The 19,904-nt window shown below is 41.6% G+C and overlaps 1 protein-coding gene across 1 annotated transcript in view; it reads left to right on the forward strand.

Annotated features, from left to right (window-relative positions):
• Positions 1–19,904, forward strand: part of LOC142379047 (nidogen-1-like) — a 104,922-nt gene that overhangs the window by 40,898 nt on the left and 44,120 nt on the right. Inside the window, exons 7-10 of the mRNA XM_075464125.1 lie at positions 3,138–3,338; positions 4,265–4,498; positions 18,747–18,884; positions 19,413–19,541. Coding sequence (XP_075320240.1) covers positions 3,138–3,338; positions 4,265–4,498; positions 18,747–18,884; positions 19,413–19,541 — 702 coding nt within the window. The remainder of the gene's footprint in view (positions 1–3,137; positions 3,339–4,264; positions 4,499–18,746; positions 18,885–19,412; positions 19,542–19,904) is intronic.

Below are 19,904 nucleotides of genomic sequence, written 5' to 3' on the forward strand. Positions count from 1 at the left end.
GGAGAGACTGAACCGGAACAAGGCTGCAGGTCCAGATGGTGTCAGCCCCCGAGTCCTGAAGGCCTGTGCAGAGCAGCTCTGTGGGATTCTGCAACACCTTTTCAACCTTAGCTTGACCCAAGAAAAGGTACCACTGTTGTGGAAGACATCCTGTCTGGTTCCGGTACCAAAGAAAACCCACTCTTCAGTCATCAATGACTACAGACCTGTTGCCCTGAAATCCCACATCACGAAGGTCCTGGAGAGACTCCTGTTGACCCACCTGTGTAAGCAAACCAGCACATATCAGGACCCCCTGCAGTTTGCTTATCGCCATGGAGTTGGAGTTGAAGACGCTATCATACACCTGCTTCAACAAACCCACTGTCATCTGGACAAAGCAGGCAGCACTGTGAGGATCATGTTCTTTGATTTCTCCAGTGCATTTAACACAATTCAGCCTGATCTGCTTCGTCTGAAACTCCAGAAGACTCAGGTGGAGGCCTCAACAATCACCTGGATTAATGACTACCTGACAAACAGACCACAGTTTGTCAGACTGAAGAATTGTGTGTCTAACCAGGTGATCAGCAGCACTGGAGCACCACAGGGGACTGTACTCTCACCATTCCTTTTCACTCTGTACACTTCAGACTTCCAGTACAAGTCAGACTCTTGTCATCTACAGAAATATTCAGATGACTCTGCAGTTGTCGGGTGTATCAGAGATGGACAAGAAGCTGAGTACAGAGAGCTGGTGGACCGCTTTGTGGCATGGTGTGGGAACAATCATCTCATCTTGAATGTTAACAAAACAAAGGAGATGATTGTAGATTTCAGGAGAAACAGGGTCAGATCAAACCCTGTTTCCATCATGGGAGAGGAAGTGGAGGTGGTTGAGGAATATAAATACCTTGGTGTTCATCTGGACAACAGACTGGACTGGAGACACAACAGTGAAGCCATCTACAAGAAAAGACAGAGCAGACTGTACTTCTTGAGGAAGCTAAGGTCCTTCAAGGTTTGCAGCAAGATGTTGCAGATCTTCAACAAGTCTGTTGTTGAGAGCGTCATTTCCTCTTGCGTCATCTGTTGGGGCAGCAGCCTCAGAACCAGGGACCTAAAAAGACTCAACAACCTGATAAGGAAGGCTGGTTCTGTTCTGGGGACGACTGTGGAACCTTTGGAGACAATAATGCAAAGAAGGATTTTGCATAAAATCAAGAGAATTATGGACAACCCTGAACATCCTCTCCATGAGACTGTTATCGGAAAACAGAGTCTCTTCAGTCAAAAGCCTCTTTCACACTGCGACCCGCTACCTTAGCGGGTCCAAATTGCACCTTCGACCCGCGTCGATTAATGTGAACGCTTGGCGTGTCAGGGTGACCCGTGTCGCCTGAAGCCGAGTTCAGGGGGAGTTGCCTAGTGGCAGAGCGTCACACGAAACACATAAAATGCTGGGCGTGTACAATGACGTAGTCACAAGCCATGCGCCGGAGGTAGGGTTAAATACACCTGTCTGCATCAAATTTTTCGAACAAACGATGGCAGGACACCTTGAGAACTCGTTTTTGCAATGCAGTTCATGGAGATGTTACTTTACGGTGCGTCTTGCTGCGTGGGAAACCGAGCTCTCCCATCTTTCTCGCCAGCCCTTCCAGCAGATGTCCATCCTTCACCGTCCCCGACATGTGGCGGTAAATAACGTCCTCTGCTCGGGGGCTGAGGAGCTCGCGGACCTCCTTGTCTCCCCAGTTGGCCATATTAAAAAATGTCTCGAACTTGATGTAGGCTAAAACAGAGTAAAACTTGTCCTCACCTGTCGCTGTTGTTCTCAATCAGCTGTCCATTCTGTCTTTTAAACTCCTCACGTCACGCCCACGTCCGACCCGCGTCGATTGTGTTCACATCAAACTCGGCTCGGCAAAAAGACTAGGGTCCGACGCGGGTCGAAAGGCGAGTCGAGTTGACGCGGCAGCCCGGGTCGGCAGTGTGAACACAACAGCGGACACGCTAAATTCGCGAATTAAACGCGGGTTATTCGGCAGTGTGAAAGGGGCTAAAGGCTTCTTCAGTTTGGATGTAAAACGGACCGCTACAGGAAATCTTTCTTGCCCACAGCCATCAGCATCTATAATAACTCCTTGATTTAATTGAGTTACATCAACATTTAATTTCCCTCTGGGATAAATAAAGTATTTTTGAATTGAATTGAATTGAATTGAATTGAATTGAATGTTTACATGCTGTGGTTATTTGAGCTACAGTCAGAGTCCGACTTGGCTATTTCATTAAGCCACTGTCCTGGTCACAGTATACATGAATGTGAGGGGAATTTAGTTATTGACTGAAGTATGCCTTACAGCTAGAATGGGATAGGCCCACACTGGCTTGTTAGACCTGGGCTTCTTCCAGTCACTTGACCGCATACATGCGGGAGTCATTCAATTTCAAACTGTTTCAGTTTGACTTTGAAAACTTAGATTTTCTACAATCTCAGTTGGACAAACATCTTTGTTTGTATTTTATAACCCTGGTTCTGATCTGACTAATACAATTCTAAGTATTATTTTGTTTTGTTTTGTTTTTTCAAGAGTCATATAAACATGCTGACTGTAATGTTAGCATTAGGTTAAATGAGGTCATCCGAAGACTGTTGGTAGGTTCTGAGCCTGTTGACAGGGAAGCACCCCTTATGGCCATAGAGATTTGTTTCATGTCAAAGTGCCTTCTTTCTCTTGTCTGTAATCTTGCTATATTTGTCCTTCATTCCTGATATCAGGTTTCTCCATGTGTGTATAGTTTAAGAATATTTCAAATTGTATAAGAACCATACATATGCATAGCTTTCTAAAGCTAGCAGAAATAATGTGTATGCAGACTTTTGTGCACACACATAGTTTTGGTCATAAAACCACACAGAGTTTTATTAATTTGGCCGGTGGACTTGCAGTGATTGGAGTTGGAGTTATACATTGTTATACATACAATGTAAATTAATGTCTTTTACCTAAAGCTCCTTCTCAGTTTTGTACAACAAAACTTGACAGATGTTTACTCAATGATTGGGTGACCATAATTATTAGTACTTCTCATGTCCATGCATTTTCCTAAACTGGACTTAACTGTTTATGTTTTCTTCCACATCAATTCAGGTGGAGTGTTTTTTCGGCAGGCTGAAGTGATCTTTCAGCCTGGTAATGAACGACTTACTATCAAGCAGCAGTTCAAAGGAATCAACGACCACGAACACCTTTTGGTGAGCACAGAGCTCGAAGGACATTTGCCTGCCATCCCACTGGGGTACTCTGTCCAGATCAACCCGTACAAGGAGATCTACCAGTTTGACAGAAACTGTAAGAATAACTACTTATACACTTTCAAAGCACAATGTAAGCTGTGTCTGAAGCTAAGGCCATTGACATTACCAGGCTAGAGTTAGCATGAACTTGTTAATGTCTGTATAATGGACAGTTTGCAAGCAATGCTTCACATTTGCAATATCATTTTGCTAATGTCGACATTTCTAGAAGAATACAGGTGACATTTGCAGCAGTATAATTAAAAAGATAACATTTAATTACAAACTAAATTGAGTCTCTTTAACCCTCATACCTGATTTAAAACACAACTTAATTTCTGAAAGGGGACATTTTTGTCCCCTTTTAAAACAACTTAAAAACATCATATGTTAATATTTTTTTCCGCTTTTTTTTCATAGATCTTTTATTCCACTTCAGTTCTGATCATAACTACCAAGTTTTCAATTATTTTCAAAAATGTAACCCTTTAAATACTGATTTATATGATGTAAATGCCAATTTCTGTAAAAAAAAATACCCCACAAAAACTGCCATATTTTCAATATATAGAATACAAAGTGGAATTGTTGAGCGGGGATAATTATGGTCTGGGAAATATCAATGATCAGCAACAACATTGATTTTTAGGGATTTTTAATTTTTTTGCTATGTCTGATTTAAAAAAAAAAAAAAAAATCCTTAATTTCTGAAAAGGGACATTTTTTTCCCCTTTTAAAACGACCTAAAAACATCACATATTAATATTATTTTCCAGAAATCTTTTATTCCACTTGAGTTCTGATCATAACTACCAAGTTTTCAATTATTTTCAAAAAATTAACCCTTTAGTTGCCAATTTGAACTTTTTAGCCCGGTGCCAGTATTTTCAAAATATGGAATGCAAAGTGGAATTATTGAGTAGGGATAATTATGGTCTAGGGTTAGCCACTTGTACATTCTGAAACTGTTTCTTCTCCCAGTGATCACTTCCTCCTCCAGTCGGGACTATACCATCATCGCCCCTGATGGCAAAATTCAGACCAGAAGCTACCAGTGGCGTCAGACCATCACCTTTCAGAGCTGCCCACATGATGAGACAACGAGTGCGGCACAATCCACCCAGCAGCTCAGTGTTGACCAGATATTTGTAATGTTTGATCCTCAAAACCATCTGATCCGCTACGCCATGAGCAACAAGATCGGCTCGGTCCACAGTGAGTTCCAACACCTCCACAAACACCCAGAAAAGCTTTAGATACATCAAATATAACCCTAATGGCTTTTATAGATGTAAATGTAAATGTGCTTTATTTATACAGCCCTTTACAGACAATCCTTTCGGTCCAATAAAAGAACAGTGAAAGCAATGAAATACAACAAAATCGAACAAGATAAAATAAGATAAAAGTGTCATCATACTGCTGGGTATTAAAAGCAATCCTAAATAAGTAGGTTTTTAGCCTAGATTTGAAGAGTCCCAGGTCAGAAATAAGACGCAGATGTACTCAGTAGATGTACCACTACAGGTCATGTCTTATTTTTGATTGTCTTAAAATTCCATTTCTTTTGTTACATTTTATAGATTGTAAGTTGATTTTTTTCTACTCAATGATATTTTTGAGGGTTGAAAGCTAGAACTGGAAAGAAAAGCTACCCTTCTACAGATGATTCCTGTACTTGTCTTTAAACTCTTCACACAGACCCCAGTGCCCAATAATAGAAGCAACTATGGAGGTTTGTGTGTTGCTTAAAAGGAAAGAGAGTATAAAAAACAGAATGTCTGTAGACCTAAGCAATTATTTGTCTTTTTCTCTTCAATATAACAATTTGTTGCAATCTGTCAAAAAGTTGTTTTTTTCTCATGTCAAACTAAATATCTTTGTATTTCATACTGTTGGATAAAACTACACTTTTAAGGAGTATTTTTTATCATGCTATTCCTGACACTTAATAGAGCGTGCATGTAAACAAAGGACTTTACAATTTTTATCCAGAATTGAACATTTCTGATCAGTCTTTAACCTTAAAGGGACATGTTTGCATAGTACAAACAGGAATAATGAGGCTTACTGCAATAAATGTTAGCAACAGATGAGATCAACTTTTCTAATGTGACAAGACAGAAGAGTTTTTGTTTAGTTACAGATAAATGTTGTGTAGGCTGATAATGTGGACAGACTCCAGATGAAAGTTGTCACATTGTTCAGGTCCCGGCCTCCGAGACGCCTGTTAGGGACAGTCAGAGTTGAGTGTGGTGTTATTACCCAGAGGAATGCTCTGAAATGCATCTCCAGCAGTTAGGAGTCTCTCTGGTGTTTGCAGTGGAACATCAGAGGAAGATAAACAGTAATCTGAGCCTGGCTGTATTTCCTCAGCTGCAATCTGAGAGATCGTGAAAGCATTGCTAAAGGTCAGCTGCTGTGGTCAATGAGATACCAACCACATATTTTTTTCTTTCTAAATTAAAGAAGGGTTAAAGGTAAAAGACCAGGTGGTGCTTGTTGATGGGGCTTTAGAGGGTCTTCCTGTTACACAAGCAAACACTAGCCCACTCAGCTGGGGTTTGCTGGCAGAAAGTGGAACATCTGGATCATGTTTCCTGTGAGAAAGAAATTTCAAATATGGAGCCTCAATGTTCAGCTGCATGATGGGAACAAGAAGATTTAGTAGGGTTTTTTTTTTAACTTATTTTTCCCTTCTGCAGGTGCTGCACATAAACAAGGGAAACAAGGGAAACAAGGGACACAACTAATGTTGGAAAATTGTTTTTAAAAAAAAGGATAAGATGTTGAAGCTGGGCACTTTTGGTGGATTTTACTGCTCTCAAACCTGTCTATACTTCTTTGCATTCAGTGTGCTTTAATGCACTCCTTTACAAACTGATGCTGCTTTTTAAACTGATAGTAAGCAGAGGCATTATTTTTAACCTTACCCACTTAGTAGGCTGATTACATGCCAATGCATGTCACGATGAGTGGTAAAATGAAGACCCAAATGTGGACACGTATGAAGACAGGAGGTTGTAGAAGAACAAAAACTCGATTTATTTTGAGACGGTAACAAAAGTGCTGACAAGTCAGATCACCAAAAACCTAAACTGGTAAAACAAAGCTTATTGGTGAGCGAAAGCAGCTGAGGATAATAGACGGGTGACAGGTGAGACAGTGGAGCTAATGACCAGAACAGAAGGAAATTGAGGAAATAGTGATTTAAAAGGGAGAAACAAGAACAAAACAGAACAGAGACAAGACCAGGCTGGTATTCCACGAAGCTGGCTTAGCGGAAAGCCTGGCTTTTCTCGCTACTTCTGGCTAAACTTAGAGAGAGTTCCATTCCACGAACGTGGCTTATTTGAATGCCCGCTGAGTAACCATGGTAACTTATGGCGCTGAACTAGCCTGGTCCCGGGCAGACTAAAGTTGAAGCTTAGCTTAGCTGCATCTCAAAGAATGTCCGACCGGCTGAAACAGACTCCCGAAAGAAATGTTCACCTAGAATTCTGCGCTCCTAACTCATGTCTTGTCTAAAAAACTAAACAAAAACTGTGGTTATCATATCACCACCTTCACTATCTCAAAAAATCAGTCGGTGCCAGTGCAACTAAAGAAACGCAACTATACACACGTATTGAACATGAAATTAAATGAGAGAGAACATGGTATTCATTAAAGCTGCCGTCGGCAGGTTTTCAAAATTCCGAGTCTAAAGTCGGAAAATTCGAACTGATACAACTTTCAGGTCCATCCCCAAACCCCTCCCCCTCTGTGGACGAGGTTGTGCACGTGAGTTCACACCAGTGTGCGCGCACACAAGCTGGGGGCAGACTCACGCTCAGCATGGAATACGTGGTTGGTGACTGTTCTGCTCAGATAATAGATAAATAATAAACCTAACGTGATTGGTTAAAACAGAGGGAGAGTGTCAGTATTGCAAATGTCGGGGGGGCAAGACCTCTGTCCTTTCAGGCTGCTGCTCCACATTTACAGTAGCCGATAATGTAAAACAACCTACTGTCTGAAGTATTTGCATTAAAGGATAAGACCGTTTTTTTGACATTGGGCCCTTGATTTCACATTATAGCATGATGTTCTACTCACCCCTGCTTGTTGTTGAACATTTGGAGCTGTTCCGAAGATATTCGAGAGGCGTCTGGCTGCTCTCTTGAGATATTCGGCCATGAAACGGTTTCCTATGGGCAAGCTTATACAGGCACAAACTATGCTGTTTATAATTTATTAATTACTGTACATTAGCACTGATAACGTGGAGGTGCGTCGCTTACTTAAAAAAATCCGGGTTATTGTAATTTTGATTTTTTTGTCGTAAAGTGGGTGTTACTGACGTCCTCGTCGTGCTACTGCCACAGACAGCCCACAGACCTGCTGCCTATTCATTCATTCGGCTAAAATTCAAAATTAGTAACCCGGATTTTTTTAAGTAAGCGACGCACCTCCACGTTATCAGTGCTAGTGTAGAGTAATTAATGAATTATAAACAGCATAGTTTGTGCCTGTATAAGCTTGCCCATAGGAAACCGTTTCATGGCCGAATATCTCATGAGAGCAGCCAGACGCCTCGCGAATATCTTCGGAACAGCTCCAAATGACCAACAACAAGCAGGGGTGAGTAGAACATCATGTTATAATGTGAAATCAAGGGCCCAATGTCAAAAAACCGGTCTTATCCTTTAAAGTGATACTCCGGAGTAGATTCAACCTGGGGTCATTTGAACCGTGACATCCAGCCAAGTAGCCCACCCGCAGTTTTTTCGATATTGGCTGAACATCAGCTGAGTTACTGAGTTATCCCGAATAGCTTCATACAAGGGTTAATGGATCCTGGCAGTATCTCCAAAATTACCACACTAAAATCACATGCCATGACACCAAACTTCTACAGTAGTACAAATATGGTCTGTACTCACAAAACGATGCATTTGGAAGTTTGAAAATAGTCCAGGAGTTTATTATTATCAACACAAGCCTGATAGCTTCTCTGCTGCTTAGGCTGCGTCGACGTCACTTCTGGGAGCTGGGAGCTTCAAAGTAAGATGAGGGTTGATCTACTACTGTAGACAACAAAGCAAGGCTGCTCAATTTCTCCATTGATAAAATAATTTCACAACTCTACAACATAAAAATTCATAAAAAAACATGTAGAATATAGCATATACTTTGTTGTCTACAGTAGTAGATCAACCCTCATCTTACTTTGAAGCTCCCAGCTCCCAGAAGTGACGTCGACGCAGCTTTAGCAGCAGAAAAGCTATCAGGCTTGTGTTGATAATAATACACTCCTGGACTATTTTCAAACTTCCAAATGCATCGTTTTGTGAGTACAGACCATATTTGTACTACTGTAGAAGTTTGGTGTCATGGCATGTGATTTTAGTGTGGTAATTTTGGAGATACTGCCAGGATCCATTAACCCTTGTACGAAGCTATTCGGGATAACTCAGTAACTCAGCTGATGTTCAGCCAATATCGAAAAAACTGCGGGTGGGCTACTTGGCTGGATATCACGGTTCAAATGACCCCAGGTTGAATCTACTCCGGAGTATCGCTTTAAGTTCATCATCTCCCTCAGGCTTCCCCAATGTTATCGGTGCACTACACTGTACCCATGTACGCATCCAAGGCAAGGCAATTTGTAGAGCACAATTCGTACACAAGGCAATTCAAAGTGCTTTACAGCTACATAAAATCACAAGAAGGCAATAAAATCATTCCAAAAAACAAAAAAAATCATTAATTAATTAATTTAAAAGTGAAGATTGCAGATAAAATACTTTCAGGTGTCATATGCACATCTAAATAGAACTGTTTTCAGTCTGGATTTAAACATTGTCACATTGTCCAGGCCCCTGCTGGACCCGTGGAGGCTGACTATGTAAACCGAAAATTTTTCCATATCCTAAATGTACAGGTACACTTGAGGATAATTGTCCATAGACTCTGAACTGGATTTCTCATTTTGAAAAATACCACATCAACCCCTTTGAGTAATGCTGAGCAATGTTACATTTATGCCCTGTGAAACCTCATCATTGACTCCTATCCTCCGTGCATACAGATGATCTGTGATGGAGGTCATTTCATTTCCAACATTGAGGCTAAATGGCCGGGATCAGTTCATGATTCTAGGATCTTCCGAGCATCCTCACTGGCACAGAGGGATACAGGTCGTTTAGGCCATTGGCGTTTAGGCCGCAGTCGTTTAGGCCCCCCTGCAGTCGTTTAGGCCGACAGAGGAGTCGTTTAGGCCACAGGGAGCAGTCGTTTAGGCCAGGCTACCTGAGCAGCTGAAATCTTTATTATTGTACATTCGTTATTATAAGATATGTCAGCTCTACTGGTCTGTCTGGGTAGCCTACATATCTATGGTAAATTATTTAATAACCAACTTTAGTGTGGAAACGTTTTTTTTATTTAATAAATGGTGATTCATAAAATTGTGGAAATAATCATCCGCATTGCCACATTCGTTGGACAATAATGCTGTAATTATTTAGAAACCTGTTAGATTCGCGCGGTTTGTGAGAATTAAAATAGTGATTTATAAGATAAGCATGCATTGTCATCGAAAGGGTGACTGATATGAAACACCACATTCGTTGGACAATAATTATTAATACCTAATAATTTGTTATTCAGAAGCCAGTTTGATTCGTGGTTTGTGAGAATATTTTTGGAATCCTGATCACATAATTTCCGCAGTAACTGGGGCGTGTACAATTGCTTCCCTGGTTTATCTATTTTTAGAGAGAGCGCGCGAAAATATACAGATGGCTGGTTGGCATGTGTTTCATTGATCTGCGCGGATAGTAATCGCTCTGCATACAGAGCTGCAAGTGGCTTTGATGGGTTAACATTCCATACCCTCGCCTCGTTCACAGCTGGCACATTTAATTGGTCTACGCCAGCACTAATCGCCCGGCATACCAACACCTACCTCTAGTCAGGTGAGAGTGGTTTCGATGGCTTGGATGGCTAGACTATATAGATATGTAGGCTACCCAGACAGACCAGTAGAGCTGACTTATATCTTATAATAACGAATGTACAATAATAAAGATTTCAGCTGCTCAGGTAGCCTGGCCTAAACGACTGCAGGGGGGCCTAAACGACTGCTCCCTGTGGCCTAAACGACTCCTCTGTTGGCCTAAACGACTGCAGGGGGGCCTAAACGACTGCGGCCTAAACGCCAATGGCCTAAATGACCTGCTCCCGCACAGAGGTTTGCACAAGGCGCAAGAATTTTACTTACTTAGGAGTGTACTTTTGAAGTAAGGCATAGGCAGAAATTTGGTAATCTAATGAGAGGTCAGGTGTAGAGGTCATCTTAAGGAATTTAAAGTGCTCGTCATACTTTATTATAGATAGCCATATAAGGCACATATTGCATCAAATTGCCAAGTCTTAACACATGTATATCCATCCAACATTTCTCTTATTCTGCAGGAGAGTTCAATGGTGTCCTGCTTGGGGACAGAGGCTATGCATGCTGGCCGTACCTCCTCACGCCATATCCTGATCCAGGAACAAGGGCATGCACATGCACATGCACATGCTGAAACAAGGGCACGGATAGAAATGACCTTTTGCCAAATTAAATACAGGTTCATTGCTTAAAGTTCTCAGGCACCATGGCTGACTTCTGACAGAGCCATCTTAAATTAATAGCATACTTCATATTTTATACATTTTGTCTTGTGGACAACTTTTCAGGCTCAAGTCTTTTCTTCGTTGAGTCCCTGCAGGTTCTAGTGCCTGAAAGGACTCAGTTTCTCCTGACACAGTGAGGGACCTATACAGGGACACATATTTCCTTTGATCCTTATTGTTGTGACCTTTGAGTTAGAACTTCTTTTCATAATTTAGCATTGACATAGTAGCAGTTTAAGTTGGAGCAAGTTTAAAAAGGCTAAATGGACAGAGATGATTTATAACTTTCCACACGTTTAGGTCATGGCACCCCACTGTGAATATAAATGTAAAAAACACAATTCTAACACGTTGCATGAACCGTACAATAATGACAAGTTTGAGTTCAAGTTGTGTTGAATTGTTTAATTATTATTACATGTTTCTCAAGCTGTGAGAAGAATGAAATACAGTTCACAACACGAAATTCTCCTTTATCTGAATTTATACTAACATCCCTCTCCAGTTTCATAATCTCTAGCTTGATCTTTTTTATTTTTAGTTTCTTGTGTTCCATATCTAGTTTGGTGCTCTCTTTATTGGACAAACACATTTCTTCAAAGGCTACTTACCACTCTGAAATATTTTCCTGTACTTTACCTTCACCTGCTGCCAGGTACGCTTTTGGCTGTTAAGATTGCTCCTGTTGAGATGTAACAGTGAAATATTAATATGTGGGTCACACACTCACGATAATTTAGTCACAAAGTATGATGATGCGTGTTGATTATTGGGTTATTAATAAAGTGAGCAGGGCCAGTATATTTGTGCAGTACATCTCATACAGAGACAAATCAGCATGCTTTATGTAAACAAATAATAACACAAAGAGGAGAGCATAAATACATGAGGACAGTAAAATAAATGTCTAACAATTGACAATGGTATGAAACTTTCATAACTTACGTGTTTAGTCTGTCTGCAGTTGTTAGCCATGCCGTTTTCTTCGCGTTTTTGATCGCAGCATTTCTGGTAATGACACTTTTTAAGGCCTACAGAAAGCTGACACTACACCCAATACATAATGATAATACATACACAGAGGAACAATAATGATCATTGGACCCTACACCAAAACATTTCATAAACGCATGAAATTTGCGATTTTGAATTTGCCGCTTGGAAATCCTTCCTGGAATTCCAGACTGGGGGCGGGGCTTCCGTGTGACGTCACAAGTGCCATGGTTTTTCCTGGCTGCCGCTATTGTAGTATGCTTGTTGAGTGGTGAAGGCAATAAAACGTTGGGTTCAGTGCAGTTTTTATTGCGAGTAGATGTACGAAGTGCTGTGGGTGCGTGTGTTGCCCTCAGCACCAGCAGCTCACACCACCGGGGACAGAGGAAGCAGAGAGACCTGCGGTCGGAACTTGTGTCTGTGTCTCCCTGTTCGCCTGCCTCCTCTCTGGTGAAATCAGCCGGAGCGCATCCCGCCGTGTTCAGCTCCCTGCGGTGCGGACACTCAGGGGGAATCCACCTGGCGGAGAGCGGACACACCTCGGGATGGATGCCCTGAAATCAGCCGGAGCGCATCCCGCCGTGTTCAGCTCCCTGCGGTGCAGACACTCAGGGGGAATCCACCTGGCGGAGAGCGGACACACCTCGGGATGGATGCCCTGAAATCAGCTGGCAGAGCGATCATCAAGAGTTCCCCATGCGTCCCGCGGCACACATGGGGAACTTCCAAGCACGAAAGTGAGTGGGAGTATACTTGTGTTTGGACAAGGTTTTAGTGCCGCAAATGTAGCAACAGTGGTGTTATCTATCAGAGATGGAGAGGAGGGCGTTATTGGATTCTGTCTCTTTGTTGCAGCCTAATGGACTGTTATGTTTTATTATCGGTGACCTTTTTTTGTTCCTCCTGCTTTGGTGCCAAACAGTCCAGCTGTGTATACAGCGGTGGAAATAGCTGCACAATTACACGCTGCTTTTGTGACTCGTGGCCTAGACCAAACACAGTGTATGCTCACCAATCGGCATTCTGAAGACGACCAAAATCACCATCATCACCAATATCGTCCCCACTGCTCTCGGACTCGGACTCCGACCCACTGTCACTGGCAATGGCGGGCTGGAACCTGTATGGTTCTAGCCCCAATCCCTCCTCGGTTTCTTCTTCAGGCTCTTCATTGTCTTCTTCATTGTCATCAACAATATTCGGATCGAAATTTGCCGTGAAGAAGCAAACTGCTGGCTTCGCTACTAGAACTACTAGTATCAGACATGTTGATTGTTGGGGGTTGTTGCAGCAGCTGGCACTCGTGACGTCACGCACCTGTCGTCTGCTACTTTCGGTTTGCCAAATGGCGGGCTATTCGAGTCAAATGTGGTGATAGTTTATTGGGCCTAATCAGGACTATCCAGGGGCCTAAAATTATTTTAAAATCATAAAAAAATTCCATGGTATATAAGGAATCGATCTGCTATTTCAGTTTTGTGCAAAAAAATCACCTTTCTGTAGGCCTTTAAAATCCTCATACAGCTCCATAAGCATTATTTGTTCAGCTGCCGAAAAAATAACAGCTCTTGTCTTGCTCTCCTTTTCTGCCATCTCCGTTTTTCCACCATCCACTCGTCAGGGCTTCTTACATTCCTCGTGCACTCGCACTTAGCCAGGCTATGTAAGCCTCGCTTGGATTAGCCTCACCGAGATGCAGCTAAAATGTCTTTGTGGAACGACTTGAGGCTTAATTGGGAGATGGCGCTAGTTCAAGCGACGCTTTCCGGCTGTAGCCTGCTTTCTTTAGCTACTTTCATGGAATAACCCCCTGAATAATCTGACTCAAAGTAAAAAAACAAAACAGCAAAGACAAAACAGTGGAGTAACTACAAACAACTAAAGACTAGACTAATACAAGAACAGAGAGGGACCAAGGAGAAAATGAAAGATATACAAACAGAATAATTCCTAGTGACAACATGACAGACAAGAAAACTAAATAGAAACAAAACACAGAAAAACTAAGACATGAAAAACAAAAACAAACTCCACAAATCATGATAATACACTAGTGATGGGATTTTCGGCTCTTTTTCGAGATGCAGCTCTAATGGCTCTTCTTACTGTGGAGAGCCGGGTCTTTCGGCTCCCAAATATATATATTTTTTACATTATTAATGAATTAATAGCTTAAACCTAATTTTATAACATTTTGTTTCATTATTGACATTGTTAAGCACTTATGATGAGTAAAAATGCTGCATAACAATGCTTTATAAATAAAAATTTTATTATAACCAATTAAATTATCACAAAATAGCACCACTTCCACAAAAATAACTTAAAATAAATTAAACAATTATAAATACAAACACCCACCACATTACGAAAAAGTATCAAAGCAGCTTCATAACAAAAAAGATGCCACAATACAAATATCAAATACAGTGCTATTAAATTAAAGTATAAAACTATGAAGGATAAAAAACATGTGGACGACACAAGTTTTGAACCACTAGAGATGAAGAACTCACTGTATTAAATCACTCAAAGACTTAAGCCTGATTTAAGCCTGGTTTATAGTCGGTAACGCAAGACGCAACACAAGCCCTTGCGCGGTTGCAAGCCCCCCCTTGCGTGCTTGCGTGTGTCACCTCAATTTTCTAAACTTCACGCAAGACGCAAGACCCGAGCAGAGCTATAGAGTAGCCACTCTGGACGCGAGCAGAAGCCACTATCTAGTCCAGCCGGCTAGCTGCTAGCATGGCCCTATTCCAGCCACGTGATTGGTTCAACTCTCATTCTCATTGGCTGTTCGTGTTGTCTGTCAAAAGATGGACGAATGGAATCTATGGAAAAGTATATCGACCATGTTTCATATCTCTATCGAGGAAAAGTTATTTATCGATAGCTATCGTTATCGTTTTATCTCCCAGCCCTATCTGCACATGTACAGATATACAGTTATTCATTCTATGAAAATACTATCTGTAATAAACGTTCAAAAAAAAAAAAAAAAAAAAAGCCACTATCTACATCACATCCGGCGGCGTGTTGATCTTCCGGTTTCATCCCCTAATAAAAGACCGCTGTTTTCAAACGCCAAGGTAGAAAGCGAAGAAGAAGAAGAAGAAGCATGAATCCCATAGACATAATATATTATATATATTATGTCTATGATGAATCCACTCGAAGAGAGACTTGCCGAAGAGGTCCTGGCGGTGAATTTCCTTTCATTGTAGTAAGCTTGTCATTGAAAAAACCCGCTACTCCACCTACTGTCCTGGCGGTGAATCGCCACACAGCACACGCAAGCGCCGGCAAAGCTAAATGAAGCATAAACGTCTCGAGCCATTAACACAAGCGTAAGACGCAAGCGCAAGGGCAGTTAAAAGAAGTATAACTCAGCCTTTGCAAGACGCAACGCAAGCCCTTGCGCAGTTGCAAGCCCCCCCTTGCGTGCTTGCGAGTGTCACCTCAATTTTCTAAACTTCACGCAAGACGCAAGCGCAAGCCACTGGCTGTGTTCGAAACCGCCTACTACTACATACTTGAAAACGGCATACTCATCGATCAGACAGTATGCAGAGCGTTTACACACAGTGCACTTCACTCCTGCCCGAGCCGAAATCAGCCGGCCTGAAAAGCTGATTTCGCTTAAGCTATAAACTCTGTAAATATATAACTTTAGCAACATTTGAAACATTTTCAGGCGAGAAAGTAGTCGTTTAGACCCCCAAGGTGTTGAAAGTCTGACAAAATACCGGCTATTTACAAGAAGAAGAAGAAGCATGAATCCAGTCGAAGAGAGACTTGCCGAAGAGGTCCTGGCGGTGAATTTCCTTTCATCGTAGTAGGCTGTAGCAGTCACAGTGCCGTGTGGATTAAGAGTTTTTCAAACTTTGACAAAACCAACATTCCTGTGGGGGATGTTTACGTATGTGGATATAAACCAGATCTTCATTTTCTTTCCACAAAGGAAAAAGAGACAGAAACTGCCTAATTTACGTTAACCTTCTACCCTCTTAAGAGCTTTTGGGAGTGAAAAATAAGCAACAGACACTTGCCATAAAAATTGGAAAACTCGATGAACAAAGGACCTTTCTGTTGGAGATGTTGGAGACCTTACTATCTTATCTTCACCATGAATCGAATTGACATGTTAACACCCTCTTCCCCCAGAGAAAGAGACCAGATGGCTACACACGAACTGAGAAGACTTCACTAAGATTCACTTTTAGTCGAATCTTAAAACTATATTAAATGTGTTTGATAACCGTATACAATTTCTTTCAGGTTTCCAGCTTGATCACAAGACGCATATAGAGACAATTTGTACGATTCTGGCTTAAATATTGACAAAGAACTGATCTTGGTTGAAAATGCCCAACCTGCCTGATGGAACCACATTGCCCCCTAGTGGTCTGCAGTGTTGATTAGTTGAACATTTAAATCCCAGAGGACAAATGGACAAGATATATGCAACTATTGACCTCTAACGATGTCCCTTCGGTATCTATTTGGTATTTGTTTGGTATCCCCATTGTTAACACAGAAAATTAACATTGTGTGGTTCACTATTCATATGTCACGATTTCATAGATATTCATCTGAATTTTGAAAGTCATAATCATCAATTACGTTGTGTGTTATTTTGATGTCTTTATATTGCAAGTCTATGTTATATCTTTAATCTGCATATCTTAACAAGATGTGGTGTTTTCAGAATCACCGAGACAAATGTTCTATGAGACGGAGTAATGGAGAAATAAGAGTTTTCTTTGTTCTATCCAGAAATCCCCATATAGCACAGATCACCTTACACAGACACCCAGGCAGACATGCACACAGTTCAAGCATATCATTGGCTGAAAGAGTAGTGTAAGCTTACGTCATGCCCCGCCTCCGAGAGTCAAAACCCGGAGCCCGCGAAAAACACGGCCCTCTTGCTCTCTCTCTCGCTCTCGTTTTCTGGCTCTCGCTTCAGGCGTCTTGTTTCTGGCTTCATGCCACTTGTTCCAGAAGAGTTCCAACCCAGAGTTTCAGAAGGAGATTTGAGCAGAGAACAGCTGCTCAGAGAGTTTTGGAGATGGTTTGAGCAGAAGAGAAGAGCTCACCAGAGTTTGGGAGTTTTCCCATAATCTCAGGAGAGAGCGGAAGGACGTGAGGATAAGGACGTGAGGATAACGATGCAGCGGACGACCGGAGGAAACCCTCCAGAACCCAGTGAGACCCCGGAGACGAGAAAGAAAGACCCGAACAAAGACAAGAACAGAGTTAAGTTTTCCTACCCAGAAAGCCAACTCCAAGCAACCTTTTATTAATCTTCTGTGAACTTAAGTTCACTTCATCAGAGAAGCAACGGACCCACTGACACTCAGAAGATTCGATCATCTAACCACAGCCCTCGGCACCATCGTTCCCGTTTCCCAGTGAAAGAAGCAACTGAGAAGTCCGCTAAAGTCAGCCACCACAACCAGGAAGGCCCAGAGAGCGGAAGAGAAATCCCCTTGGACCCTGCGTGGCCGCTGCCGTGTTCCGAGCTGACTAAGCAGAACTTCAGCACAGTAAGACCGACCCGTTTTCACCTTAAAGTGGGTTTGATGGATGTCTCGAGGCTTTCACAGAATGATACATTAATCCGAAATGTCAGTATTTAGCGTCAAATAGTCAGCCAACCTCAACTATTTGAATACATCCAGTATCTCCCCATTCCCCATATTTTATTTTCCATTCACTAAGTGTTTTATATAATCACCCATATTCAATGCATCTCCTGTTTGTTTTAAAGGTTCATGTTTTGGTCATATCATTTTAATAAACAGTTCATATATCTATATATATATATATGTTATAATCACAGATTGTGTCATATGCTTTCTTTACGTAATGTCTGTCCAACCAAACGAGAACTTCACGAAAGTAGCGAGATATGAGACTGATTATTAATTGATTATTAACTGATTATTAATTTAACATACCAGGATCGTAAGATTTTAACAGTTTCCTACCTGACTGTAACGTAAAGTTAAAATATAGGTAGGTGGTGCCCTAAATTCGAGGTTTAAGATAAATCCTTATATTTGATAACCAATAACGCTACAAGGCTTGTCATTGAAAAAACCCGCTACTCCACCTACTGTCCTGGCGGTGAATCGCCACGCAGCACACGCAACCGCCGACAAAGCAAAGTGATAGAGCCGGATCGTTCGCGACCGACACATCACTATAATGCACGGGAAGCTTCGGCACAACTGACCCAAAAGTTATTGTGTATAGGACCGCATACATATCAGTTGGATTGCATTCTTTTGCTAACTTTGTAAACTTTTTTTGAAGAACATGTAGCGGGGGTTAAATAAAAATGAGCATATGTCTTTTTGAAAAACTTGCTCATGCTACATCTTGTCTGACAGACAAACTCTTAATACAAAATTTTTAGAGCGCTTTACATAAAGACATCAGCCCTCAATTTCATACCTTAGAAGATGAAAGCATTGATTAAAACAAAATGAGAATAGATATCTGAGATTGGGTATTTTTATAAACCAGTGGAGTGATCTTTTCTATGAACAACAAATTAAATTAAGATTTAATTGTGTATGTAATATTTTATCATTTCCAACCCATAACAGTTCTTATCAGTGATGTGTGAAAAATATGTTCTTTTTATATGGCCAGCTGAGAAGATGTGACTTTTAACGCCCAATCTGTCACTTTCTGATGCAACCGTATGTTATCCACATCAGTGAGTCTGCCAGATCAAGTGGCTCCGACTATTCCTTTAAATCTGTAGGATGCTTGTCTTCTTTTTTTCTGACAGATGATCTTCCAGAGCAAAATCCATGTTTCACTGGCCAACATGGCTGTGACATCAACGCTGTGTGCCGGCCCAGTGATGGCCTCCAGTTCAGCTGTGTATGTACAACTGGTTTCACTGGAGATGGACGTTATTGCGTCGGTAAGACAACCTCAATGTGATGGTTTTTAAATGAAGACCTAATTACGCACCTTTCAGGGAAAAGTCACCAAGTACTTAAGAAGAACAGACAGAAGATAGGAAACTGCTGTATTCCCCTCTGGATAGATTATAATACCTTTGTTAGTTTTCTGACTTCAAATGTATAGCCATCTTTAAGTGTAGTTGTATGAAATTACCTGCGCCTGTATAGCACCTTCTCATCCATTGCCAAGTTCTACAAACCACTTTACAGGTTATTACTTATTCAGCCATTGAGACAGGCACCCAAACAGCCCTTCTTACTTTGTTCATTAAACACTTTTTCTCTATCTTACACACCAATGAGCTAATCAGGAAGTGCTAAAACTCTGCATATGAAACATAGCTTACAGCACAGTGTCTTGGGGCTGTTATTTTTATTGATACAGTTTTTTTTTACAGTTTTAACTGTACTGTAGGAGCACCCAATTATAGTTTTTAGGTTATATTGTCTCCATATTGAATAATCTTTTGGTGTGTTCTCTGCAGATATTGATGAGTGTCAGGAAACTCCTCAGGTGTGTGGACTCAATGCTGTCTGCAGTAATCAGCCTGGAACTTTCCGCTGTGAGTGCTCCGCTGGCTTTGTGCTCGCCAGCGATGGAAAGACCTGCACTGGTATGTTTGAACTGTTTTTGTTTGTACTGACAGCTGTGTGGGTATGCGGACAGTGTGTCATTTCTATGTTTGTGTGGCTATGTTTGAGGAGTCCTATGTTTCATGTACATATGTTCCAGAAGCTGCAAACATACATAAACAACAGAGGTTTTTTCTGCCTGTTAAGCCGTGTTTCCACTGTGCACTCCGGTACGGGTCGGGTCGGAACGGTTCGCTTATTTCAGTGTTTCCATTACCACGAAAGCGTACCTGTCCCATGGTTCCCGTTACCATTTTTGTAACCCTTCTGCTTGGGGTACCGAGCACACAGGACCGGTTCCAGGCTCTGCTCTCCGTTGTTGGTGAGGAGGCTGTGCAGCGGGA

Source organism: Odontesthes bonariensis, chromosome 4 (assembly GCF_027942865.1).
Source record: "Odontesthes bonariensis isolate fOdoBon6 chromosome 4, fOdoBon6.hap1, whole genome shotgun sequence".
In the NCBI taxonomy this organism is placed as follows: Eukaryota; Metazoa; Chordata; class Actinopteri; order Atheriniformes; family Atherinopsidae; genus Odontesthes; species Odontesthes bonariensis.